Genomic DNA, 27,979 nt, shown 5'->3' with positions numbered 1-27,979 from the left:
AATATAATTATTGTAAGCGAATACCCATCTAATTACCGGAATATTTATATAATCGGGTATGGTATCTACTATCCATTTAAATATCCATAAATATATTTAATAATTATTTAATTTGAACAAGTTTTAATCGGGTTCAGGTGGTAAGCGAGTATTTCCTATTTGAGTTTGAGACGGAGTCGGGTAACAAAAACAATTTTTCAAACGGATTTGGAACGAGTTCGAATATATATATTTTAATCGAGTTTATATTCGGATATTCTTAAATGAGCGGTTGCCCTACCATTCCCATTTAAACTTATTAAGGAGACGGTTTATTAATTTCATCATGACAGCCATTCCAAAATTATTTTTGGAACTAGTTGGTATTGGAATATTTTGGTATTTTATTTAAGATATATGCGATTATATTATTAAGCAAAACCTTATATGATATTATAAGTTATTTTATTGAATGAGATCTTATTAAATAAGTAAATTTTCAATCTAGAATATAATCTTAATAACTATATTAATTCTAATAGTGCAATTTGTAATTCATTAATAATAAAAAATTTAAAATAATATTTATTTTATATAGGTCTTTTTATCTATATTTTATAATCATAATTTTATGCATGTAGAAATAGAAAATCAATTTATTATATTATTGTTGTTTTTTTTAGACAAGGATGAGGTTGAGTAATAAGTATCATTACAAGATATTTATATCTTAGTTTGTCTCGTTCGTCCTTAAATTTGACCTTTATATCTTAGCTTGTTTCGTTCGTCTCGATTGAACTGATCATTTTGGTATCATTCCACCCATTCCAATAAAAAATGATAGAGATTTTTCGGTACATAATAATGCACATTTGTTCTATTCGATCGTTTCGGACCGAAACGATACATATTCATTTACTTTATTATAGATACCTATTTAGTCTCTTCTCACCTTAGATGATATTTTAATGAAATATTTATCATTTTTAAATGTTCTAAATTGATTTTTTAAATAATTTATTTTATCTAAAATTTCATGTCTCTTTTAAACTTTAAAATTTTAATAAATTAAATGCAGAATTTTTCATTACAAAGTGATTACTTTGAAATATATCTAAAGTTGAATATATTAAAATTTTATGATTAAAATGAAACTAATAGAAAATTTTAATAATTATTTTATTTATCCAATCTGAAGGCCAAATTTCACATTTGTTTTCAATTTCTTAATGCAAAGTACGCATTAACAATAACATATCTAATTTTTGTGAGCCTAAAGGTATATAATCTAGATGAGGGGAGACCATGTTGGTGCTAGAAAGTATAAAGGTAGATCCATGAATTTAATATTGATTTTTTAGGCGAGCAAGGATGGATATTGCTTTCAGATTCATCTTATTTAGTAACCAAAGCTCGTTGCTATATATCCTTGGGTTTCATTCTTGGAGGCAAGGCTTGCTCCTAGCTTTATCTGACCGAATATATCTTGGGTGCACAAGCTTTAATGGAGGCCAATTGTCGGTAGAAAGTGGGTGATGGGCAGAAGATCTCTCGGTGTGGAGACGCCTGATAAAGGGGGAATATCATATCTCGATCAATCCTCCCGTTTCTGATTTTGGCTACTGTGCAATTTCGCGTCTCAAAATCCGTACAAAGATCAACCCTTGCATATCTTAATCGAATGAGTTGTTGGATGGCCTCTAGCGTTGGTCTAAAATCAACTTGAAGGTTCACTTATTTAATTTTGACTAAAATGATTTCACCTTGTTTATATTATGAAACAAATGCTTGAGATTTTGCAAATCTTAGACTCCGTGTTAAAGGATGTGAAAGTGGTTGTTTTTTAATAATTACGCGTTGCAGAAATAATAGCAAAACTCACTCATTGTTGGAATGATTTATAAGAGCAATTTACTACAATTTATAAATAGTCATTGATGAAGAAATCACTGTGCAAATTAAGAAATTTGTAAGTGAATGTGCGACCATTTAATTTCTACAAGAAAACCAAAAATTTGAAGGAAGAAACAAGAGGAAATCTCCTTTTTATAATAAAAATCTCAGCTTTAGTTTCTAAAGCAACAAAAAACGAAAAAAAACTAGCTTGGCTTTTTGTTTTGGTTGGTTTGAGCTAAATTTGATGTGGTAATCCATATATCTATACAAATAAGAAGCAGCATGGAAAAAAAAAATTATCTAGAAACTTAGATAATTAAATTATTTTAAATATAAATTTCAGTATCAATATAAAATATACAGTATAAAAATGGTTTATTCTATCTGACTTGGAAATTACATGGCTGACGTGGAGCTCTGTGAGTTGATATACACTATTGCTTTTAGGGCTTTTATTATTGGGCTCATTCTTGAAAAGTTGGGCTCCAAACAATAAATCAACCAACAACAAATTTCAGGCCGTTTTATTTCGTTGCAACTAATATTTTCACCCAAGAGCAAAATAGCATACCAAAAATAGGTTTGAGATTATTTCACATTTAATTTTCATCTACGTATATATTGCAAAAAATATGAAAATAATATATATATATTTTAAATTTTAATATTCGATAATTATCACGTATTTAATTATTTAAAATTAATAAAAATATATCAATGATTTATCAAATTGATGAAATACATTATAAAAAACATAGATAAAGAATTTCCATACATTTATAAAGCAGCCAGATTTGAGTTGCACGTATGATTTATGATACCAATTTAAGAAAAAAAGTACGAACTGCTACGGGAAAAGGACGCTCATCAAGATAACAGTATTAACGGCAAAAAAAAGTATCCTAGCTTTATCATTATCATGCAAGACATAGATCGTCCATCCCTTTAAGTTGTTGTTACAGTTGATCTATTATTATCCTATATAGCCATAGATTTCCATGTACTTATCTTTGCACTATAACGTGTAAATAGACTTTGATGGTAGCAATATAATTATATATGAATTTCAGCTCTATTGCTTGAGCCTTGACAATCACAGCTACTTGCATTTATTTTTAGTTATCAATATACAAATCGTTCAACAGTAAACCGAAAAAGAAAACAAAAGAAAATTCTACTGTTGTATCACAGCTATATATGTACATATAGCAGAAAGAATAAACATTAAATTAACTTATTACAGTAATGGGGACCCAAAGAAACTTATAATATACATTCCATACCTAGCTATAAACATATAATTATTGCGGTCGCCAACCCTATTCGTTTTTTTTTTTCTGCAAGGCCAGCCCTATTCGCTGTATCAAGAACAAAGAAGAACTATTTTGAAATTGCCTACGGCTTGCACCATGCATGCACATTGACTAACAAGCAAGGAATAGAAAATCCAATTTTCAACTTACTATTGATTAAATCAAGTGGCGTACACACATATCATGTTTACTCGGACCTAAGATTCATCTCCATCTTTTACGTACTATACATAAATACTTTTTCCTATAACTGAAACAAATTTTTCACCGAATGCATGTATGAGAGGATGCAAGGTCACTCTATCTGCCGTCTTCCTTGCGTAAATTAGAGCTGCTACTAGACCCTGAATCACATGATGCTAAATAAATTGCCATTTGCATTTGTCACGTTATATCAACTTGCATGGTCTCCATCTCTATATCCAAAACTATAATATCCATATATATTTATGAAGAACAATACGGTCATGGTAAGGTGGAAGTACTAAGTTAATGAAATTAAGGCCACGTTTGATGTCGAGGAAAGTGAAAAGGGATCCAAAATGCCAAAAACAATATTATATCACGGGTTCATACGTATACAAATATATTAATTTCAAGTTGTTGCAGTGTGAGGCACATTACAAAAATTATAAGTGTGGGGTAAAGTCACGTGTTATCGACTGTCAACTTCAAAGATGGACCATTTTGGGTCCACTCCTGATCATAAGGGTTTTCTTCCATATAACTTAGATTCATAAGAAGATATAGATTTAACTTGTATAATTACAGATTTAAAATATTAATGGCTGCTGGATATATAAGTCGTCTATGGCTCTACGCATTTCATATATGAATTATCGGGAAGTACTGAGGCACAATCATCAATACAAGTAGTTAATCTTGAAATTTTTTGATACTCTGAATAAGATAACGCAGACAGAAACTAAACGTAGCTTTCTATTAGTAGCATGAGAAATACACGTACAGGTTCACTTATTATATGGGCTAATAATTACTACAAGAGTTACTAAAGAAGGGGTTTTCATGAAAATGGAGATAGCTAGCTAATACTAGCAGGACCATGTTAACCCTTTGTCCTGGCCTAATGACCAAAACCCTAGAAGTGCATACATATTACATATATATTTTATATATATATCGAAGAAATAATACAATGCCAGTATGATAAAATTAGAAGTATGATATCATATCGTTCTCGTCCTCTACTCCATGAATAAACTCCTAATTATGGCTGCTTGAGCACTATCGCTGTCAGTTGAAGCCAAAAGCTCCGACAAACGGTCGCTAAGATCATCCACTTCTCTATGTAAGCTTTTTATATAGTTGCAAGTTTCTTGAAGCACCTTTGATGCAGACACCTGTTTCATATTAAGTAAATTAAGTTATTAGTCATATGTTGATTATATACTTATTAAACAAAGCTTATTGTATGTGTGCATTAATTAAACTGCATGTATTTACATTTATTAATCACAAGAATTTTCTTCTGTCTGTGGAAAACTCATAATAGCTAGGGAACAACTGAGTCCCACACCTCAAGTTGTAGTAGCTAGAATGCACCCCATAGAAAATAAATGAGGCTGTGCGTTAATATATGACTTATCTTTTACTTAAAAGAATGAAGGCCACACAAATTCTGAATCTACTTAGATAGAGAGAGAAAGAGAGAATGATAAAATAAAATAAAATAAAAAGACCACACTAGCTGGCTTGGTAAGTACCTTGTCGGAGCGCCTATTCCGAATCTCAGGAATAAGTTGTTGCAACTTGGAAACAAGATCGATGATTTGATCATCAGAAATCCTAGAAACACCTGACTGCCTGGAACGAGATCTTCTGCTCGACATTGTGTTAGCTAAATGCTGCACTGTTGCTACTATATAACTTGAGAAAGAAACGAGTATCACAAATTAACTAGCCAGCCAAGTTATGGAAAGACAAACGGGGAAGTACTAAGTAACTCGTCAGAGCAAAAATAAAGAAAGCAAAGAAAAGCAAGCTTATGAGTGAGGTGTAAGAGTATTCAAGGGCATGCAACTCTTGAGAAAGATAGACAAGTAGTTAAAGACAGAGAAGTAAGAGAGGTATTTATAGGGTGAGCCAAGAAGAGAAAATCTGAGAATGAGATATATAGAGAGAGAGAGACGGGGGGAAGGGAGGTGGGTGTTGGAGGTGAAGAAGACAAAGTGCATGGGCTAAGTTTGGTATTAAGTAGGTTTTTTTTTTTTCTTCTGTAGGGGATGAAATAAAGAGAGAGAAAGAAAGAGTGAAAGAGAGAGAGGAATCCAAGTAATAGAGATACGCCATACTGTGCTTCTATTTGTGTTCCCAAACTGGAGTTAGATCAAGTGGGTTAAGGGAACTGTGCTGCTTAATCAGCCAACTACTCGGGCCTCTTTGTTCAGTCTCAGCACGCAAAGCCACGTTACCTTCTCATTTCTTGTCATTTTAATAATTCTATTACACAACTCTACCTCTTCTTCTATTTAACTACTGCTACTCACGCTAATAAAAATGCATATCCAGTGCTGAAAATACAATAATAAAAGTACAAACTTATTAAAAAAATACACCTTTCTAATGGTTATCTTGAATTAACATATTCTATTCATATTTTTTATTATTGAATTAATAATATACTAATTAAGCATTGCCTGTGCGATACAGAACCCTTTTTATAGTTTAATTTTATTTTTCTCTTAACAATATAAAAATATGGTTCCTTTGTTATTCTATAGAAAATGAATTTCAAACTCTTGATAGCTTAAGTCTCATAATGAAAGAGAATTGCGTCTTTTTCTACTTTTTTACTCATTGTTTTGAATTAGAGTTGATGCATTGTGTCAAGAGTTCTCACTTGCTATTTGTCTGGAAATAACCCAGATTGGGTAATTAGGTATGGATAAGAGCTAGCTAACTTGCTCGAATGGAGAGGATGCTTGACATTGTTGACCAGAATGGGATTTTAAAAAAAAAAAAAAAAAGAATTAAACCCCATGATCTTTGTACATTTGGGGTCACGACATGGCATAGCACGTGTCGTCCCGTGGTCGCTGCAATTCAGCAGAACAGATTCAAGGGATTGGTCTTTCTTTGACTAATGTTTTTATTACTACACTAGTCTTGCATTAAACAGTACCTGAAATAAACAAAATAACTCACCTTTTTGGGTATTAGAATCTCAATCTCCCATTCTTTTACCTTACGTTATCTCGGAATAGTCTAAGGCTTGACATAGATTTTGATGGATAATGGGAAAAAACGAGGTTTTGTTTTAATCTATAAAAGTAATAGTTATTTAATTAAATATGTAATTTGTTCATAGTATAAAACAAATTGTCGGTAATGTGATATACATTTTATTAGTTTTGACATGTTTTGCAACTTTTTCCGGCGAGATTCCTGGTTTTTTAGTCAGTTTGTCCGCGTAATTAGCACTGAAAATTGGACCTTTTCTAGCGTGTGTATATATATATATATATATATAACTTTTACTTAAGATAATTAATAATTTATCGATAAATATTTGTTAGTTTTAAATAATAAAATATATGTTAACTTTAATATAATTATATTATAGGTGCTGCGTGATCTCGAATGGTCATTAGTTGAGTTTTTTTGTTTCATTTTCTTTTTGTATCAAAAAAGTATAAAAAGTATATATATATATATATATATCTTTTTTTTAATTATAGTGTATACTAAGTCTAAATAAAAAAATTAAAAAGAAAAGAAAATAATTTCAAAATGTCATAAATAGATTTGCGCTCTCTATTTGAGCGAGTTATTAATATGAATAAATTTTATATTGTATAAATTATAAATTTTCTAAGTTCCGCTTTAAGAAAATATTTTTTTTATATAATAATATTTATACAAATAATTTTAATATATATATATTATTTTATTTTAATTTTATTTTATTAATATAATAAAATATTAACATATATCTTATTTCTAATTTTTATTATTTTATCAATAAAATTAATTATTAAATATAGATAAAATTTTAGTACTTAAATTTTTATTAAATTATAACTTTTTATAATAATAAATTTTATTTGATTTCAAATGTCCGACTATAAAAAGATTTTAATATATATAATTTTATAGAAAATTTTATTTATTACTCTTTTTATTTAAAGAGTGTTTAAAATATTTATTATATAAATAATGCTCTTGAAAATAAAGAAACTCTCTAGAAATAACTAATAAAACTCCAATGCTTCATTTGGAAAAGAGAGAAAAAAAAAAAAAGAAAAAAGAAGAGGAAACTGAAGTGAAAGATCATGAGCATGCAAAATGATAAAAATTATAAACAAATGTGTGATATGGTCGTGGATCATGGCCATTTCATCATATCTCTTGCTCTATCAGCTTGTGGACGAGTCTCCGAGTCATGCCCATATATTAATTCCTTCTAAGTCTTCGATTTCCTGCGGATTCTATGCATTCCTGCTGACTTCTACTGGATCTATAAAGAAATCGTACAATATCCGGTTATTATCTCTACACTGGTATTTTATATATAAATAATTTTTATATAATAATAAAAAATTACGATTTTAATTTAAGAAAGTTATAAAAATAAATAAATAAATATTCTTCTATATTATAATATTTATATATAATTTAAAATATATATATGTTACGTTATATTTTATCTTAACGTAATATTATTTTGTCCCATCAATTTTATTCATATAATATAATAAGATATTAACATATCTTATTTTTAATTTATATTATTTTATTTATAAAATTAAATATTAAGTCCATAAAAAATATTTTAGTACTGAAACCTCCATTAAATTATAAACTCTTCATATTTATAAAATTTATTTAAACTCAAATGTATGACTATAAAATGATTTTATTATATAAATATAATTTTTTTAAAAAACTTTAAAATTAATTTTCCTTTTCATTTAACGCTAGAGGAAGAGAAGGGACGGTCATTGATAGTAATTTATGCTGGACTTGACCATATAGCTTTCTTTCACTTAAAAATGATGGTAGAGCCATACTAACTTGAACTGAATCCAAATCTGTCACCATAACACCATTTTTCGTGCCGGATAGAAAAATCCAATTAAAACAAAGTTATAAACGGGTCTTAAGAAATATACTAAAAAACCAATCCTCCAAAATTTTAGTCAACAGGTGAAAGTGGTCCCTATGTGATAATTTAGAAGGATATTAACATCGTCATATTTAACTGTACTCCTCATCACTCATTCCCTCCAAAATTAATGCTTCAATTAATCTAATTATCATCATGTTATAATATAATACAAGAATATTATGTGACTTTCTTGTTACTTGTGATATAAAGATAGAAAGAATATTATATTGTTTCAAATTTGAACGTATTTATTTGTCATCATAAATACATTTGTTAGAAATCTATCATTTCTTCAAATTAATTTAAAAAATGAAAAATAAAGAGTCAGCTATCAGTTCAATCTGTTGATCGGCATCCATTTACAGTGCCCGCATGCTTGTATCTGTATGTCAATAACAACTGTATGCCAGTGTGGTATTGTGTTTAGCAGTAGCCAGATCCCACGCAACTCATTTTCAAAAAGCTTTCGAACTAAATTCTAAAAATAAAAAAAAAGAACTGCATGTGCAAGTGCCACTCCTCCTTTTCGTTTCTTACCAGAATTCAAACTTATAAAAACTCAAATTTCTTTGCATCCATGCATGTTCTGCCTAGCTAGGTTGCTTGCCCTGCTTGCCTTGCCTGCTTATATATACCACATGGTGTCGAGACGCTTCGTTCAATACAAAGACGGCTCAAACAGAATTATTGTTAGCTGTTTTGTCACAAAAAAACTTGCATGATATGGTCATTTTTGCTTCATTCTTTTCAAAGGATCAATATAACCAATATGTATATATATGAATTGTCAGCATTAATTGGAAGACAATTGTTTAATAGAAAATAAAAGAAATCCTTAATCAGAGACTACCCAATTCCCAAATTTATTATAATCAAGATACAGCCAAATTGATCAGATGATGAGTTCTGCATTATTACAGGAGAGGGTCTGATATTCCTCTAGATATTATATACGCGACTGTATATATTATATTTTTTGTCATAACAATACCTCTATGTTTTTATATATTATTAATTCCTATCTCCATGTAAAGATAGCTAGGACCTTGTCGATCCGATCAGTTGGGTTGATCATATGTTTATCTAGATTTTTTTTTTCCCTTTTTCTTCCACTATGCTTTGGGCAGTGTCAGAAGACAAGAACTGTAAGATCATGCAACCAAATGGGATCCAAAGTTCGAAATATATGTGGACAGATTTATATTCGGGAACTTGAAGTTGCTAATAATTAATATATTATATACCTTAAAGTGCAATTTTTTTTTTAATTTAAAGAAAAAGTGCAAGCTGAGCTGATGAAGCTGTTTGGAAACCTGGATTTATTGATAAACCCCATAACTTTAATAGTAGTCAAGAAATAATAATGACAATGATGATGTAATGAATACTTCTCTTCCTATTAGAATACATGTGGGAATTGTTTCTTGCCCCAACTTGCAATCATAATGATACCTTTATTTTGGGGTCGAATCGATGAGATGAATCTTTTCGTACATTTAGATTCTTTTTAATTGCTGGTACTGATCTTAATTAATAGTCAATGTTATATATTTATAGATCTGGAAATTCGACCAACAACTTGCATTAGCTGGGATTAGAATGATGCTTTCGAGAAGATCTACTTGGGTCATTCATGACTCACAGGCAATGCACACGTTAGAGAAGAGCTGTAGATGTACTTGTTTGCTCATTCTTGTATTAAAAATAAGTTAGAGAATGATTCAGATATAAATTTGTAAATATATCTAATTTTATTTTAATTATATATAGTATAAGTTTATATTTTGAAAACAATTTTTAAAAAAAAATAAAAAAAAAAATTATATGTTTCATTAAATTTTTTTAAAAATATTATGCTCGTGTAATTTTAGTACCACTTTTAATGAGTATTGGATGGCATTTATGAATTAAAAAAAGAAAATAAAACAAAAACTTGCTCAGGAGGGTGTTGTTGCATTAAAATTAAGAAGTAATCACTGTCGCGAAGAGCATAAAATCTGCATTAGAATAAAGATGCACAGCTGGACGAGATTTTTTACCACCGTGGATCACATGAAAACTAAGGATGACAGGAACAATCTCGTAGTTCAGGTCACAAACAGATCAAATCTGTTATTATGATTGTAAAACCTGAAACATAATTGAGAGTAGCAGAAAGAACTATTGTTACTAGTCCATTAGTTTCATAACATGAAGAAAAAGAATGATCAGGAAAATAGGATTACTAAGCAAATTAAACCTCTTGCCCCGACCAATATTGATGGGTTTGTCTCACCACAAGTTCTTAACTAATTAATCTTTTATGGGCATGTGAGATATATAATAAATTGATCTTGGGCTCTTCCAAACTTTAATTATCTTTTTGCATTATTGGATGCTGGCAACTTCTTATGTCAAGACCATCTGAGCTAATCTAGGAGTATGAAAAACATTTTATATGATTTCTCTACCATAAGAATTCTCTAAATTAATACGATTTATTGTGTACTATTTTATTAATTTATAAATATATTTATTTAAAGGAAAAAAATGTATATTCTATGCGTATTTGCTAATGCTGCTACATACATTAAATAGTTAAAAATCAGAAAACCTAAGATAAATAGTTATTTTCTTTTTTAATAAAAGGTAGGAAACTTTTATCACTAAACACAATAAAATATTCAAATTAGGTTGGAAGCGTCTTCATCATCTAATTAGAGTGTAAGATAAAATTGAAATAACAAGCTAAGCAGATACTTCTTCCTCCTGCTAAAATCATTATAACCTCTTTAATATAAATATGTCCATAACTATCCAACCAAGAAGGAATTGGAACCAAAATGTCATATCTCCAAATGTCATTACTTTTCACTCTTATCATGCTATTGTTTTTTACCAACCTATTCTTATCTATCAACTTCACCATTATTCTTTTAGGAACCACCCATTTACTGGAGGGATTCTACTCTAATATCATTTTAGGAATTCTACTCCTAAAATAATTTTTTTATAAACAATCAACCTAAACTAAAACAGAAAATATCTAATTAAAATCATTAAAAAAAATCAATAAATTTTGTCAAGCAGGCTCCAACATCATTTTCCTCAAGGTGGGGAAGAACTCATCCTTGATAAAATTTTAAAATTAATAAATTTTGTCAAGGGGAAGCTCCAACATCATTCTTTCCAAGGTGGAAAAGAGCTCATCCTCGAGTTTTGACCAATGTTATATTTTTTCTTGATTGGAAAATTTTCTCCAAGTAATTTAAAATTTCCCCACCTATTTACAACATGTATCTATTTCTCCAATAAAATATTTTAAACTAATTAATGAATATTTATATCTTATCAGCCGAGAATAATATATCTCATCATTTTTATATGAGAATGAATTTCCATAACACAATCTTCGTTTATAGTTTCATCAAATAATGATCATAACCTGCAAGCAAATCTCAATTGACATTCGAAGATTTGACTATTCGAATCTTCTAATTATGTACTTCCAATTATTTCAATTGCATAATGTGATCACGTTTATAAACTTCTATAGGTAATTTCTTGTTTCTTCACATGTTGTTCTTAAAGAATGAGGTTCTCATATTAAATGACTCGGCAAAAGTCCATAAAATAAATAAACAAATAGAACTTGCAGAAAGATAAACAAATACTTTTTTTTTTTTAACAATAGATACTTCTATTCACTCGTTCACGAAAAATAAATTTTTATATTAATCTATTGATTAGTAAATAAATATCTCAAAAAAATAGAACATTAAATTTCATGAATTCTAAAATAGAATATTTAAATTTGAAAAATCAAAGCAAACTCTCTACTGATTTTCTTCGGGGCTAATCATTAAAATAGCTTAATCATTTTTCCTCTTTTAAGAATTTATCCTAATTTGATAAATTTATTGCAATTCCATCTCCAATTGTGGACTAATTAGCATGTGTCTTTGACAATATAACAACTACTCTTGAATTCTTTCATGAATTTTTCTTTTACCCTTTCTCGCATGATTTTTTTATAGAAAAAAATATAAATATTCTTCAAATGATGATTAACAAGTATATTTTGATATAAAAAATAAAAACAAATATCAAACATTAAGAAATACATGTAAATAAATTTATTCCTAACAATTATCAATCATGTTGACGGAGCAGTAGATTATAATTTTGTGGAAAGAATATTTCACTCGGTAGCACTAAGTTACATATCGATTTTATAGGTGTTTTTTGACGAATCAAAGTGTTTGAATATCGAATTAAATTTTTTTTTTCTCTTCACTACTTCAATGGCAATGACACTTAATATATATTAAAAAAATTCAAATATTTATAATACCTAGTAATATTGTTCAGAATTTTTCAATCTCTTGCAATTTTGTCAACAAAGGTAAAAAGATAGATTGACAAAAGAAAAAAGAAAAATTATAGATTGGCTGCCACATATGTAAAGATACTAGTCAATTTCACAAATTGTGATAGACTATATTGAAATTATTAAATTAGGATTGAATTGTAAAGATTTGATCAAATTCACAAAAAGTATAAAAAAAAAAAAAAGCAGCTTTCATCAATAAGCTTTTCTCTAAAAAAAATTAATTCACTCCTTTACTTATAATGTTGTAGTCCCATTTATATGCTCAGCTCTTAAACTAATTAGTCGTTTACCATGCGTTGCACGGCTGTTATTATTATTTTAATTATAAAATTAAATTGATAAATACAATCTAATTAAATTTTCAACATTTAATATTATTTTATAAAATCTTAAAAAATAATAACAAACTAATTATATGAAAATTTCTTTAATATTTTAAAATTTTTAAATTTTATTAATATAATAATATAAATATTATTTATTAATTAATTTTAATATTATAAGTTAAATATCAATATAATTAATATTACTATTTTTTAAAATTAAAAATTTACTATATAATTAAAATTTTAATTTATTATTAGATATAGTATTAGAAATATAATTTAAGGTGTTATTTTCTATATTAGAATTACTATATAATTATAGAATTAATTTATTAATTAATATAATATTAAAATATAATTAATATGCTATTTTTTATAATAGATTTAATATATTTATCTAATTAAAAACTATTTATTAGTTAATATAATATTAGAATATAATTAATGTGCTACTATTTTTTAGGATAGAATTAGTATTATTATTATAATAGAAAATTATTTATTAATTAATATAATAATAAATATAATTAATATCCTATTTTGTAGAATTAGAGTTTGTGTTTAATTAGGAATGTAACTATTAATTAATAAACTAATATAAAAAATTATAAAATTACACATAAACTTAAATTTCTCGTGTCAAAAATAGTATATATATCAAAATTATATGTGTCAAAAATTAAGCACATATATCAAAAAAAATATTAGGATTTAGAAATTAATATATATGCTCAATGAAGGGGAAAATTGAGACCAACGTAGCAGGGAGTGGGAGATTGTTTGGAAATGGCAAGGGCCTCAAAGGGTTCGCTCCTTCCTTTGGCTTGTGTTGCATAATAGACTGTTAACAAATGAGTAGCGGAAACGAAGGCATATGAAAGATGTTAGCATCTGTCCAAGATGCAAGAAAGCGGATAAAACTATAATGCATGCTCTTAGGGATTGTGAGACCATTAAACCTCTATGGCTGCGCATGGTGAATCCGCATAAATGGATTGGCTCAAATCTGCAAAAGAACTTAGGGAAGTTTCAGGATGTTGAGTAGAGCACTCTCTTCGGCATCACGACTTGGATGATATGGCAGTGGCGTAATAAAGAGATTTTTTATGAGCAAGTTGAGTTGCATGGTGACCCAGTTCTGGTAATTTTATGTAGGGACCGAGAAGTGCTCAAAGCACGTGAGTGTGAAGGGCAACTTAAATATATATATATTAAGAAATCTCAATATGATAATAATAAAACTTTCTGAAATTACTATTTTTCCTATTTAAAGAAATTAAACATTTATAATTGGACGTAAAATTCTCTAAATTTAATATATTTTTATTTTAAAATAACATAAACTAAATAATAAATCATTTGACAAAATCTTAAAGCTAATTAGTCACAAACCTCCTGCATCACTCCATAAACTTTGGAACACTTAATAATTATAAAGTAAACTTAATTTTAGAGATTGGAAAAGGAAAATAGACGGATTATAAATGGTAATAGTGAATGAAAGAAATGAACGATTACATATTAAAACTCCAATAGAGAAAACTGGAGAAACACAAAAGATAGAGTGGCACCAACAAAAACAATATAAAAACTGATGATTTAATTAAAAATCTTATCACGATTTTAACCACCTCATTCTACCATGACTTCAATCTAACATCGAACTACCAAACACTTTCAAGATTTCATCATATATTTTTCTTTTGTATGGATTATATAAAACCGTTACATATATCTTGGCTTTATTCAACTGAATTATTAGTTTCTTCCAATATCTTAATAAATATATTTGACCCATAACATATATGGCATTCGAAACGACATTAATTAATCATTATAAATTTGGAAGAAAATGTCAAACTATGTTCACCCTCGTTTTCTGATTGCCTGTTGCTCCAGCGCCAGAAATAAATAAATAAACTGCCCCATTAAGCAGTTTAATTACATTTTTCATGTGCAAGATTTATCTTGAATTTCTTCGCAATTAACATCAAAACCATGATTGTTAGATGTAAAGTGCGAACTTAATGAAGGAGGCATTCATTATATAAGGCAAGCTGTAGATTCTGTAAAACAAATTTCTGTAGAAATAAAAAGAAAATAAAAATTGCCTTTGTAATTTCAGTTTTTATAACCTTAATCATAAGTCTATAGAAGAGTTTCTTAAGATTAGAAGAAACATCAACGAAAATTAACATTAAATGAGTGAAATGTAAGTAGAGTGGAAAGTTCTATTGGTCATAGAGACTGATCCTGGAAGACCCTTTAAATGTAAACCCAATTTGATATGCAATTGGATGAATAAAGCCAAAAGAAAAATGTTGGAAAATATTAGAACAAAACCAAAGAATGGGCATTTGACAGCTCCCTGCCGACCTATTGACCAACTTGAGACTTCCAACAAAACGCTGCTTCCATATCCCATAATCTTGGCAATCTCCTAACATACATGTTTCTCTCACATAAATCCCTAATGATTCATTAATTTTTATTTTATTTATCTTCAGTGCAGCAAGGTTGAGGTTATGAATTCATACTTCAGTTAGACTCCAAGACATAAATAAAAGTATAAAAGAGTATTCAGTGGAGATTTATTTAATTTTTATGTTTGGCGTTTTGAAGAAAAATATGTGTGAAATTTTATTTGTATATCTTATTAAACTTCATTAATGTGAAAAATAAGTTAAAGATTAATGAATTTTAGTAATGCGAAATTTAAAGAGTACTCAGAGTTGCAAGGTTAACATCCATATCCAATTTTCATTTTTTCTAACCGATATGTCATGTTAAGTTTATTAATTGAATCACTTTTTTAAGTACTATAAATAAAGAGATTTATTTATTGACACCAACTGTGAATGAATTAATTAATGATAAATTAGAATTCTTGATCGTGAATAATAATTCAATTGGTGATAAAGAGTTGAAAGTAATGGCCCAAGTTTAGAATCCACAAATATATTTAAATTTAAGTCGAACCAATACCAAAAATATTATTTTTTAGTAATGTGGTATTTTTAACCGGAAATTGTAAAAGCGGTATTATAGTAGATTTATTAGCTATTTTGTGGCTATGTAAGATTTACAGTCAAAATAGAATATGAATCACTTATTTCCGCATCAAATAGTACTAGTATAAATAAGATTAATTGTCGATTGTTAAGAGAACTACTGATAAGTCTAAATTATATATAAATCTTTAGGTATTTTAGAGTTTTAATAATATGATTTTCATATATAATATGGTGAAAATATGTGTTTTTACCTCTCTTAAGCTTAATTGTCTATTTTCGGGTAATATTAGTTAAGAGAGAAAAATATGGAGCTAAATATTTAAAAAGAAGTTTAATTAGACATGTTCATGTCAAAACCCAAGATTAAGATACATAGACTGCTATTTGCAAAGCCTGGCAAAAAAATTATAAGGCCCAAGAGACATTTTAGTCATTTTGTATAATTTTTAGGATTTATATTAAGAGTTATTTATGGGATAATACTTGGTAGAGATAAGGATACATATATTTTTATTTATCAAATAGACTTATATTGGTATACTTATCTCTAAGGAGATTTATTTAGAGGAGAATTCTTCTTTATATATATCTCTATAAACCTAGTTCTAGGAGGATGAGAGCTCTCTCCTATCTGATTTCTATATCTATCTACCATTATTTTCTCTATAGTTATTCCATAAATACTTTAATTTAGTTTTCATTGCTCTTTTTAAGATTTAAATAATATTTCAAGAAGTGGAGAGTGGGGATCAATCATCTTCCTACTTGAAGAAATTCTAGATCTAGAATGAACTTTTACTTTATTGTTTTATATCTTTTTATTTAATACCATATGACCATTAGATTAAATATGTTGGACTAGTTTTCATAAGTATTTAGTTTAGCCTTTTTACTTTTGTATCAATCTTGTTATTTATTTATTTAATTAAGGATTTCTTTACCTTCATATCTTTATTAGTTTCAGTTATCATTGTTAGTTAACCATCATATTAATTTAACAATAGTAATTGTTATGAACATATTTGAGTTGAATGTATTAGAGACGCCAACTTTGGTTCAATCTATATTGGTCGAAGAAACTTTAGTTGCATCATTAGTTTGAGTAACTAAAGAAAAATGCACATCATCATCTCATTCATTGAATCTTGACTTAAAGTAAAACAAAGAGATTATTAAGTAAATGGTTAGATTAAATACTGTCTTTAGCATATAGTTTTAAGTCATAAGTATTTGCATTTGCATTGTATATTTATTTATTGTTTGGTTACTTTACTTTATGAATATTATTCTCTCAAAAATATTGGTTTAGAGTGTTTAGATTTACATTTATTATTTTGTGTTGATAATTAGTTTTTATAATAAGTGGTATCATAGTTCCTTGAAAGATCGGCCTCGTAGTGACCTTACCGTTACTATAGGAACGGTTCGTGCATTTGTGAGTACTAACTTAGACACATCACCTGCACTGATTACAAATTAAAATTAATACTCTTAAGACCACATTTTTATGGAATTATGATGTAAGATCATCGCTGAGGGGCTAAACATTGGTTAGTTTGTCGAGCTTTTAACTACCAGGATTCCATATTTCCTGTGTTACTCTATCATTTTAATTTATCGCTTTGCTCAATTTCAGAGCAGTTCTATTCTTCAATTTAAAATAATGAACAAGGGATAGAAATATCAATCGAAATTTGAATATATTAAGGTTCGAAAAATAATATAAAACATTTGAGTTTTAAATGGAACTTTGAATGGGCATAAAAGGAGGATAAAACTCCATAAACGTTTAAAAGATACCTAGGATAAAAGAAGAAATTAACTATAAGAATTTAAAAAGAAAAGAAAAAAGAGAGAGAGAGAGAGAGAGAGAGAGAGAGGAGCTGCCGTGTAGGAATAGGAACAGTGAAGGCAATTCAAATATTAGATCATGTGGGTGTCTGCGCAATCTCATGTTGCGTTGCTTTGTCTGTATCAGGCACTGTAAAGTCAAAAATCACAAAATTGACCCGACAATGGGCGTAGCAATGTAACAAGCCATGAGAGGTAGTTTAAATGCGAAACCATCACATTCTTCAAATTTCTTTTGGCATGTGAGTTTGTTCCCATTTTGCAGAATTGAGACAATTTTATAGCGTCAAGTGATGCATCCTTATTCTGCAACACATCCATATGTATGGCTGTTTTATATTAATATTTAGTTTTTTAAAATTAATAATTATAAATTATTTATTTATTATAGCTAAAAACATACGTCTACGTCGAGTGATAAATTGTTGAGATTGAAAATCCAAAATTCCGGAATTCAGACTCCCTATATCCATTCTTACCGCAAATAATGTCTCTGTTCTTTGCTTCTTCTTCTTTTTCTTTTTGCCAAAAGTTCGTTAGTTTTAGTTTTTTTCTTTAAAGGACAAATGAGCATCTTTGCTTGTCTTCTCTTTTTTTGCCAAAAGTTCGTTACTTTTGTTTTTTTTAGTCCCCTACTGATATATCTTCTGCATATGACCCTCAAGGGGAAAAAGGATAAGTTTAAAATTAGATTTATTTATACTATATACTATTCCTCTTTCTTTATTTGATGCTTAAGAAATTTTTAAATAGGAATAAGACCATTAAAACTTATTACTTAAAGTGGGGGAGTAACTCAAGAAAAGAAGGCTAACACACCCTAAATTACATAATATGAGGTAATCAGCCCGTTATAAAAAAGTTTTTACCACTTAAGCTAGATGGTTAAATATTAAAATCATTAAAATAAACTGATAGACAGACTAATCATAGGGTTAAATCTATTGTATGAAAATTATAAATAGTGATGGGGTGATATTATTCCCCTAATTGTTCTAAGATATAATAATAATAATCATTTTTAAATGATAAAAAAATTATTCCCCGAGTTGTTTATCCTATTTACTACGAATAATATATATGAAATGTCATTTCTATTATAGCTTAGAACATTACTTGCTTCATCAGCATTGGTTCTAGCCTCTATTTTAGGAAAGTTGTACATGCAGTGGATATTTTATAATTCTTATCTTAAAGCATACATTTTTAACTAAACTGAAATTACCTTTTCAAAGGGCCACTAATGTTTCTCTTAACGGAAATAATGTCTTATATTTTTTTAGTTTGTTAATGTTATAATAGATATTATATTTTGCTTATAAGTACTAAAGAATTTTTTTGTATTCTTGTGCATGGTGGGGCTGCTGTCATTGCACATCCAAATTCTAAGCCATCTGCTAACTCATGTCATTAAGGTATTTCTGCAAATCGTCATTACCACACTAACTAATTATCTCTTTGATTTTAATTGCTCTTACTTAGGAATTTTGGGAATCCATAATTTTTTGTGGGTACATTTAATATTCTTTTTTTTTTTCTTTTTTCTGATGGGTTATACAAGACTTTGTTTTTGTTTTTCCGCCACTAAGCCAACCTTAGAAGACTTATTGAATTAAATGCTTCTACTTTCATTGCAGCTGAATTTTGTAGAAAAGAATATTATCAAATTAATTACCATTTAATAAAGAATATTATATATAAAAATTACTCAAATCCCGCTAATATTAAATGCATAGAAAAGAGTAAATAAAACATTAAAATCAATACCTAATTATTTCTGAATGAGAGAACCATGGACCAATGACAAACGAATTGGGAAAGGAAAAAGTTAATCTTCAATTGTTCTTAAATTAATCGAGTTAAAACATTTTATTTGGATATGAAAATTTTGTTGTTATGTGAAACATTTTCTCGAAGATCTTAGTACTATTAACCAAAAAGGAAAAGAAACACTAATGTTTTAATGTATTGGAATATTAGGTTCAACCTAAAAGAATACAATTGCAACTTGAATGTCCGAAGACATAACTTTGATTGTCTCCGATTGTTGGATGTTCATTATAGTCGACTTGCTCATTCTCTTAGCATTTTGCATGCCTATCACTTGTATTCAACAGCAAATTATATTCCCATAATTAGATGCCAATTTGAAGGCTCGTACTCTTAATATTCCGCAATAATAATAATAATAATAAAATTATATTGAGACAATTATGAGCTCGGTAGAAATTTATTGTTACTCATTCAAATTGAGATGCAAAATTATTCTGATAAAAAATTTATTTTTACAAATAAATAGAAGATGGGATGCAAAATTTTTTTTTTTTCTTTTACAACCTTTTCTTTAAGAGAATTTTGTTTATACATTCTTTTGAAACTTTACTATAGTATCCTTTTGATATTTTGCCAGTATCCTTTTAGGTATATTTTTAGTACCATTAAATGACATTTTAGTTCTAATTCAATTATATCTTAATGTATTTTTAATTGTATTTTAATATATTATGGTATATTTTTTGAAATACATATCTTCATGTCATCATAATATAATAGTTGCTAAAAAATATATATAATATCATTCAATCCATAAATACCAAACATAAAAATATAAAATAAGAAGAATAAATCTACTTCATTTGGCTGATTTCATAATAATACATATTAAAATAAAATCATTTCGGTCTCTCTTAGATATACTTTTAGTATATTTTTCTGACAAAATCCTAAAAAATAAAAAAGAAAGATATAAAATAAAAATTAAATTTATAGGAATATAAGTTAAAATTAATATCTTTTTAAGTATTTTTTAGATATATTTTTAATATTATTTTGAAAATTTTCTAAAAAAACAACCGTATAAAATTAAAAAAAAATAACAAAAAAGGTCATAAAAATATATTTTTTTTAAAAAGTACTTCCCATAATTTAAATCGATGTAGTATTAGTTATTTGTAGTACTTAAAGCCATTGTCTCTAATTTTGGGTATTGATGTATGACGCAAATCTAACCATGCAGCCTAATATTACATATGGCAATAAAGAGGGGAAAAAAAGGAAAAATATTTTAGAGGAAAGAAAACAGAAAATATTTATCCTATTATATTTAGTTACATTAAAATTTTCATTAAAAGGAAGTGAAGGAAATTCATTAATTTGGAATTTTTTTAATTACAATTATAGATATAAAAAATAATTATTATATTTTAATTTCTTTTTATAAGTTGAATTCCAAATTGGAGTAATCAAATTCAACTTTTACAATGATAATAATTCTCATTCAATTCTCTGTCCCTTCTAAAAAAAATTTATTTACGAAAACACGATTAAAATTAATTCTTCATCTATTTACTTCTTTTTCTTTTATATTACCCTCCATTAATGCGCATTGTAAGTATTACACACATACATATAATTTTTTTACTTTGAGGGAGGAAAAAGAATAAGGACCTGCATAAATTCTATAATTAACATATATAATCACTGATGGTAGGTGGAGTACTCATTCTCTAAGTTATTTTTACTAGTATTTCTCCACCAAGTGTGTGTTTATTACTTTACATCACAATAATAATAATAATAATAATAAATTAAGTCCTATTTTTTTTGGGCAAGAATTACTATATAATTTAATTTGCCTTTTATCTTTTGAAGGATGTGAAGAAAAAAAGGTCATTTTCAAACATTCATTTTGGATTTATATTAAAGGACAAGAAGAGGTAAGAATGAATTTGGATTGGAAGGGATCAGCACATGTTACAAATGTAAACAATTGCTCAATCGCATAAGGTGGCGTCAATTCGTTAAACTTCCGACCACGCAACAAACCCTTTATATCTACAGAAAATCTATGCGGTTAAAGAAATTCAAAATAGAAAACAATGGTTAAGCGACCTAAGGTACTGCTTATTTAATGTAATTGGGCAAGGGTTTATAGAACAAATACTTCATGGTGTAATTGGCTAAGGGTTTAATTTGTAATGTATTGAGGCCACAGGTTAAACTCCTGAATTCTATTTCTCTTAAAAAAATTTCCAAAATAAATTTCCCTTTTTCTTTAGGTTTTAAGAAAAGAAAAGAAAAAACCAAAAAACAAACGCGCCTTTTATTACTATTAAAAATTTTAACACTAAAAGGATTTTTGCCTAGACATTGTGCGGCTCTTTTGAGCCATGTGGTATGTTTTGTTTCCCTCTGTTTCGTGAAAATCTTGAAGGGATGCATCCTACGACTGAAACACCGTCAAAAAAATCAGGTATAAACCACTAAATGACGGGAGTCATTTATCAGATGGGAGCCACATGATCAGGGGTAAAATTTATAGTAAATGCCATACAGCATGTGCCTTTTGCTTCCCTTCATTGTACCTGATAATAAACTCAAACTCGTAGCATATGCATCATGTACGTGCAAGTCATTTAAAAAACAAGGCAAGGCTACAGTTTGCACCAACTGCATTTAAGCAGATGCGCCACCATTTTCATAACTTATCATATGCAAAACTTCTGCTTTCTCTAGCAACTCAGTCCATTCCCTAAATGTAGGACAACATGATGCAATAACTAAGACACTGAGATCCACTCGTTGATAATTTAGTGCAGTTTCATATGATATCCTAAGAAAATTAATAATAAAACGCTTAAAAACAATAACAAACAAACAAACAACGACAGCGATTCAGCATATTGTAAGCATCATCAAGGACAAGAAAATCCAATTCTATTCAACTAATTACAAACTCAGTCTGGTTTCACCTGAGGCAGGCAGCACATGTTATGTTTTAGTGAGTTGGAAATTAAAACTATGTTCATATTATGATGATATTATGTCGTGAAAACAATAATGCAGACAGACTAAACGGTTAATGAAAGGTAGTCATAATCATTGTCTCTTAAGCATAGCTCCCTGCACCTGATCATCCATGTGAGAATTAATGCCATATTATTGTAGGGCCCTGAGTACCTAAAGTCAATGATTCATGCTAAACAAACTTCACCAATGAAAATGCGAGTTCCGTCCAACTATTTTGGATTTAGCTGTATGCCAGGTTTCCTTAATAACATGTATCTCATGTAATGTTCATATCACCTTTCCCTGTATTGATTTATCAGGAAATTACTTTAAAAAAGATTCTTTTCAACTCAGCTTTCTCCGAATTCATTTCAACCAGAAAATAACTCAAAATTTTCTTATGTTCAATTTAGCTGTCTAACGTCCCTCAATATGTATCTCATACTCGTTTATTTATCTAATGCTCAATTAGCTTTCTCCATCTCCTATTAGTTCAAAATTAAATCCACTAATTTATTCCCTTTTGACTCTTGTCGCTTAAAATAATTTACCACATACTATAGATTTATATAAAAATATTAACTGATATTTTGTGTGTAAAACAGCTAAAATTTGGCAGTAGTCAATCATGAGTACCAGATGCAACAGATCTAGGCCATATCATCAAGAATTATTATCCAACTCAGGCTCCAAAATGCTACAATCTCATTCAGCATTAACAAATTAAACATGGGTTTGTTTGAGCTAGTCTCTTACATAGTGGTAACATTTCTAGCATCTTATATCTGAGACAAACTCGTGACAACACAAAACGGCCTCCAGAAATTGTTTAGTCCCGAAGGCAACGGCCTCCAGAAATTGTTTAGTCCCGAAGGCAGCTTAGAACGCTTGAAAAGGTTGTAAAATGGTTTCTTTGGTTAATAATAATTACATTTATTTTTGAACATGTACAAGTATCACAAGAGCTATATAACTTACATTAACTGTAGTAGTTCTTGCTGATCCAGATCTTGCTGATGAAATCATGGAAAGCATTTCATCCTCTACATATTTTCACAGAAAAAAGCCAAGATTGTTCAGAAAAGATTACATGTATTCCAAGTTCACTAAAATTTGCAATTACCTGTCTCTCAATTTCAATGGCAGATGCAGCAAGTCTTCGTCTCAAAATCGATCTTTCCTCTTCACATGTCTCTATCACTGCATCTAAAAGCACCACGAGAGCAAGAGATTTAGTAACTAATTGTATTCAAGATGATATAAGACAGCTTTAAACCTGCTTATGGAGCCAGTAATGTCTCGAAGCCTTTGAATAAATATAATTAAGCAATAGGTAGAAAGTAGCCAGTTTGACTGATTATGACAGATAGCATAAATAATTAAGGGTAGAGAATAGGTACACCCCTATTTATGATGTTATCAAATCCTAAGCCATTTACTGCTACATGAATGACACCTTGTGCTCTCTCACAAAAATAACATTTCAGTTACCTGCAGTTTAAGGTATTTTATTTATATAAATAAATCAGTAATTCTTTTCTGTCCAGAAATGCATATAAACTTCTTTGCAGGCAAATGAACATGCACATATAGAGAAGTTTCCCTTCTCTTTCCCTCTTTCTTCATGTGACTTTCTCCCTCAACTCAATTACACAATGAGAAGAAACTAGTCCTTAATACTAAAGGCAAGAATCTATTTTCGATGTACTGATTTGCTGTTTACTAGATTTTCATATTTAAGAGCTCAGGGTTCCTAGTGCACAGGGTTGCTGTAGCTCAATTTTAATAAGATTTTAGAGCTCAAGGTTCCTTCCAATTATTTGCTTGCGAATTGTATTGTCTAGTTACCAGCCAAACTAACCAACATCGCCATCATAACGTTATGAATAATTGACCACTTCTGGCAATGTAAAATATAACCACTCCTTAAAACACATTAATTAAGTTTAGAAGAAAGATGACATATCAGATGCCCGGCATAAACCAACTACACTTGTTTCTTATTTCATGACTATAACTCCCCTAATCATGGCCTGTGTCGGTTGTTAACGGTACTACATAAATACTTTGCCATTCATAAACACTGAACGATAGCTGTTAGGAACATGCTTCAGAACCTAAGTGGCCACATGTGATCAAACATTGCTTCCTAATCGCAAGGTGATAAGGTCCCAATATTTTCATACAAAAGCATGAATGACATACAAGTATAGATTTGTACTGAACACAATGCAAACAAAAGTACCATCACTACGGGGTATAAGTTTCGTCAAGAAACCAATAAATCGTGCATCAGTAGAGGAGTATCAGGGAGCTCAAGAACCCATATAACTAATTCCATTTTTCCTATTTAATTTATACTTTTTGCAAATTTCCACTCAGCAACTAGGATATATATGCATGAATATATATAAGGATCCCGCCAGCAAATAAAACCCACATCCCAAGTAGATATTTGAACAGTATTCTCAAATTCAACAAGGAGTTTCACTAGGCATTACAAAGGATTCTCCAAAGATTATCCCACCCTAACTCAAAATGGTATTTGGGGAATAAAATCCCAGAATCATGATTTCCTAAACTGCTTTCCAATAGACAATGCCACTTCAATAATGAAAATAGTTAACCTTGAGCAAGAACAACTTACAGAATCCTTGGGAAGGGTGAAAAGGGTCCTCAAGCTAGGGGGGAAAGCATTTGTTAAATCTTCTTAGAGTATTATTCATAATTATAAAAAGATATAGAAAGTACTAAAATGAAATGCTAGAAAATACAACCTGCTTAATGCTTACCATAGTAGTATGAGGAAAGAATTGTGATACGCTCAGTTGGCTGAAGAAAGAGAGGGAAAAAAGAAATCCAGAAAAAAGAAAAGGAGAGGAATAAGCTCAGTTCTGAGAAAGCAGTAGCTGCATCGGTGATATTTCCAAGTCAATAAAATTAATAACACGCAAGAATATGAACAAAAGCACTTGTAATGGCATGAAGTCATGAACAGAGATAATAGATAGATTAAGAAACAGCTCATATATGATAGATGCCCATTACTGGTTTCTTTCTCTAAAGTTCTACTGTTGTCTGAAATTTCCCAATTGCAGAAATTTCATTAAATGTAAGGAAATAAAATTTTGTGATAGCATAGATTTCAGAGTCTGCATGTGTTTCTTATATTAGGTTTTCGCCTTTAAGACACGATAATAATCATGCCATTTCTAAATCCCACACCATTCTACTGAGCATGGTTAGACAGAAAGCGAACAAGGAGCGTACCATCACAAAAATTCCCTCACGATGAGTAGGGACTTGCTCAAGCTTTGAAAGAGTATCATCCCCTTTAGTAACTTTACCAAATATTGCATACTGAAGAGATTAACACTTTTACGTTAGATTGACATGGTGAATGAGCGTTGGTACAATGTTTGGCAGGTCAAACCAGCATACCTGACCATCAAGATGAGGGGCATCTCCCAGAAGTATTGAGAATGAAGATGATGCACTATTTGGATCAGAATATCTACATTAAGAAAAATATAACTATATCAGTATATTAAACCGGTTACTATAACAGATTTAATCCTAGCAATCTATGATCCATATTAGAATATACGGACATTCAAACCAACTATGAGCAAAAAGCATAGAATCTAAGTCACAAAAACTTTACATCTGTTTGTTTTGATACTTTAAATTTTTGGGGTTCTGATGTTTTCATATTTGATAACATTGAAGAAGTTAACATACGTAGAGAATAGAATACATTACTGTACATTAGGATAGAATAACTTTTATCATTTTTAGTTCATCCAATGTGGTCTTGTGCTTTTGCATCTACATCATCACATATGCAATCCTAAGAGAAATATTACATCCCAGACAAACAATTTTTTTGTTCCAACTAAACAATGCAAAGAAGCTGCTCCACTGTACCATAACAATTAAATTCTATGTTCTCAAGACCCCAAAATAACTTGTAGCCAAACAAGATGCAAGAAGAGAGATTATAGAAAGACTAGTAAATAATAATAATAATCAAGTTAAACCACAAATTTATAAATCTCGAGGTAATATGAATACTTTAGTGCTGGAACTGTTGAAAATTTCATCCAAAACACCTAATAGTAGAACCTTACTCATCATTCTTTATCCTTGAGCAGAAATTAGAATCAAAGATTGTATATTATTTGAATTAGCTCTGAACAGAAAACTGTTTAATTGATAAAACATATGATATTAAAATGAGGCTTTACAGCCTTAGCCCTAGTAAAAACGGAGAATTCAAAAGTAACTTTATTATAAAAAAAAAGTAAACAACACCTAAAAAATCAAAAGACTAGCAAGAACACACTAGACAAACAAAGAACCTCATGAGTGATTTCATTATTATACATAAAAAGAAATGGAAATCATTATACAAAAATAAGCTTAATGACCTGCCCATAGAAAGTATGCCTCTAACATGCTTAACATGACTAAATTCACCAATTACAGTTTTTTGAGCCTCTTTTCTTTGCTCTTCGTTCATTGGAGCTGATCTTCCTCCTACTACATCTGCCACTTGTGCAACAAATCCTTTATCCACCTAACCATCATTTATCCAAAATTACTACACTTTTATCAATCAATACATTTCCTTTTTCTAGGTCTTCTTTTTATCAATTAATTTATTTAAATTAATTACCCGAAAGAAATGATTCGTATTATAGCATCCAAGTCGAACCAGCTTGTAAATGTGCTCTACAGTTTGTGGCGCCACATTAGGGTAAAATCCGAACTCTATATCTCCATAGTTAGTCTACGATTAGGCAAAACCAAAAATACATTAAAATCGATAAAAAAAATTGAGATACAAATATGATTAGTAGCTCTTCGCCATTAAAGAACTAAATTGCACCTGGAAAACGACACGAGCAGAACCAAGCTCGGGATCCTCCGATGAGGCGGCGCTAATAGCAGCGGCGAATACTAAGCAGAGCCAACCGGCAATCCACATTTTTCCTTTTTTTTAATTTTGGCGCCAGATCTGCAACTAGTAGAGCTTTTAGTGTCAACGAGCAGTATCCGGATTCGGGAATTTTAAAATAAATAAATAAATAAATAGATAATCTGAACTTTGCTAAGAATGTGGGCGGGGCCAGGGATTATGTGGACTTGCCCAAGAGATATGGAATTTACGTGTAGAAGTAGCAGGCCTCATGTACAGCCCAATAAAAAGGCCAGCTCCTTTTGTCATTTTTGCAACTTTAATATTTATTTTAAAGGAAAAAGAAAACCTTTTTTTTTTCCTTTTAAGAGGAGAGAAAAAGAAAAACCTT

At 29.2% G+C, this 27,979-nt stretch overlaps 2 protein-coding genes across 3 annotated transcripts; both read right to left on the bottom strand.

Annotated features, from left to right (window-relative positions):
• Positions 1-4,064: 4,064 nt before the first annotated feature.
• On the bottom strand, positions 4,065-5,622 carry LOC8286987 (transcription factor PRE6). The gene is made up of 2 exons (XM_002520062.4): positions 4,913-5,622; positions 4,065-4,549 (listed from the first exon to the last, which is right to left on the bottom strand). Exons 1-2 carry the CDS (start codon positions 5,036-5,038, stop codon positions 4,394-4,396), a joined length of 282 nt encoding a protein of 93 aa, XP_002520108.1. The 5' UTR covers positions 5,039-5,622; the 3' UTR covers positions 4,065-4,393.
• A 17,674-nt stretch (positions 5,623-23,296) lies between these two features.
• LOC8270391 (peptidyl-prolyl cis-trans isomerase CYP23) lies at positions 23,297-27,763 on the bottom strand. Of its 2 annotated transcripts, XM_002520060.4 has the most exons (9): positions 27,559-27,763; positions 27,346-27,459; positions 27,098-27,246; positions 26,109-26,181; positions 25,938-26,027; positions 25,460-25,499; positions 23,791-23,873; positions 23,646-23,710; positions 23,297-23,554 (listed from the first exon to the last, which is right to left on the bottom strand). In XM_002520060.4, the coding sequence occupies exons 1-8, from the start codon at positions 27,655-27,657 to the stop codon at positions 23,690-23,692; spliced, it is 669 nt and encodes a 222-aa protein (XP_002520106.1). In that variant the 5' UTR covers positions 27,658-27,763; the 3' UTR covers positions 23,297-23,554; positions 23,646-23,689. The 2 variants fall into 2 exon arrangements, with proteins under 2 accessions (XP_002520106.1, XP_025013305.1); XM_025157537.2 differs by having other exon boundaries at positions 23,297-23,710.
• Between the last annotated feature and the right edge of the window lie 216 nt (positions 27,764-27,979).

The sequence above is a fragment of the Ricinus communis genome, chromosome 1, assembly GCF_019578655.1.
Source record: "Ricinus communis isolate WT05 ecotype wild-type chromosome 1, ASM1957865v1, whole genome shotgun sequence".
In the NCBI taxonomy this organism is placed as follows: domain Eukaryota; kingdom Viridiplantae; phylum Streptophyta; class Magnoliopsida; order Malpighiales; family Euphorbiaceae; genus Ricinus; species Ricinus communis.
The sequence above is the reverse complement of the archived record's forward strand: the minus strand, read 5'-3'. Positions and strand labels throughout refer to the sequence as shown.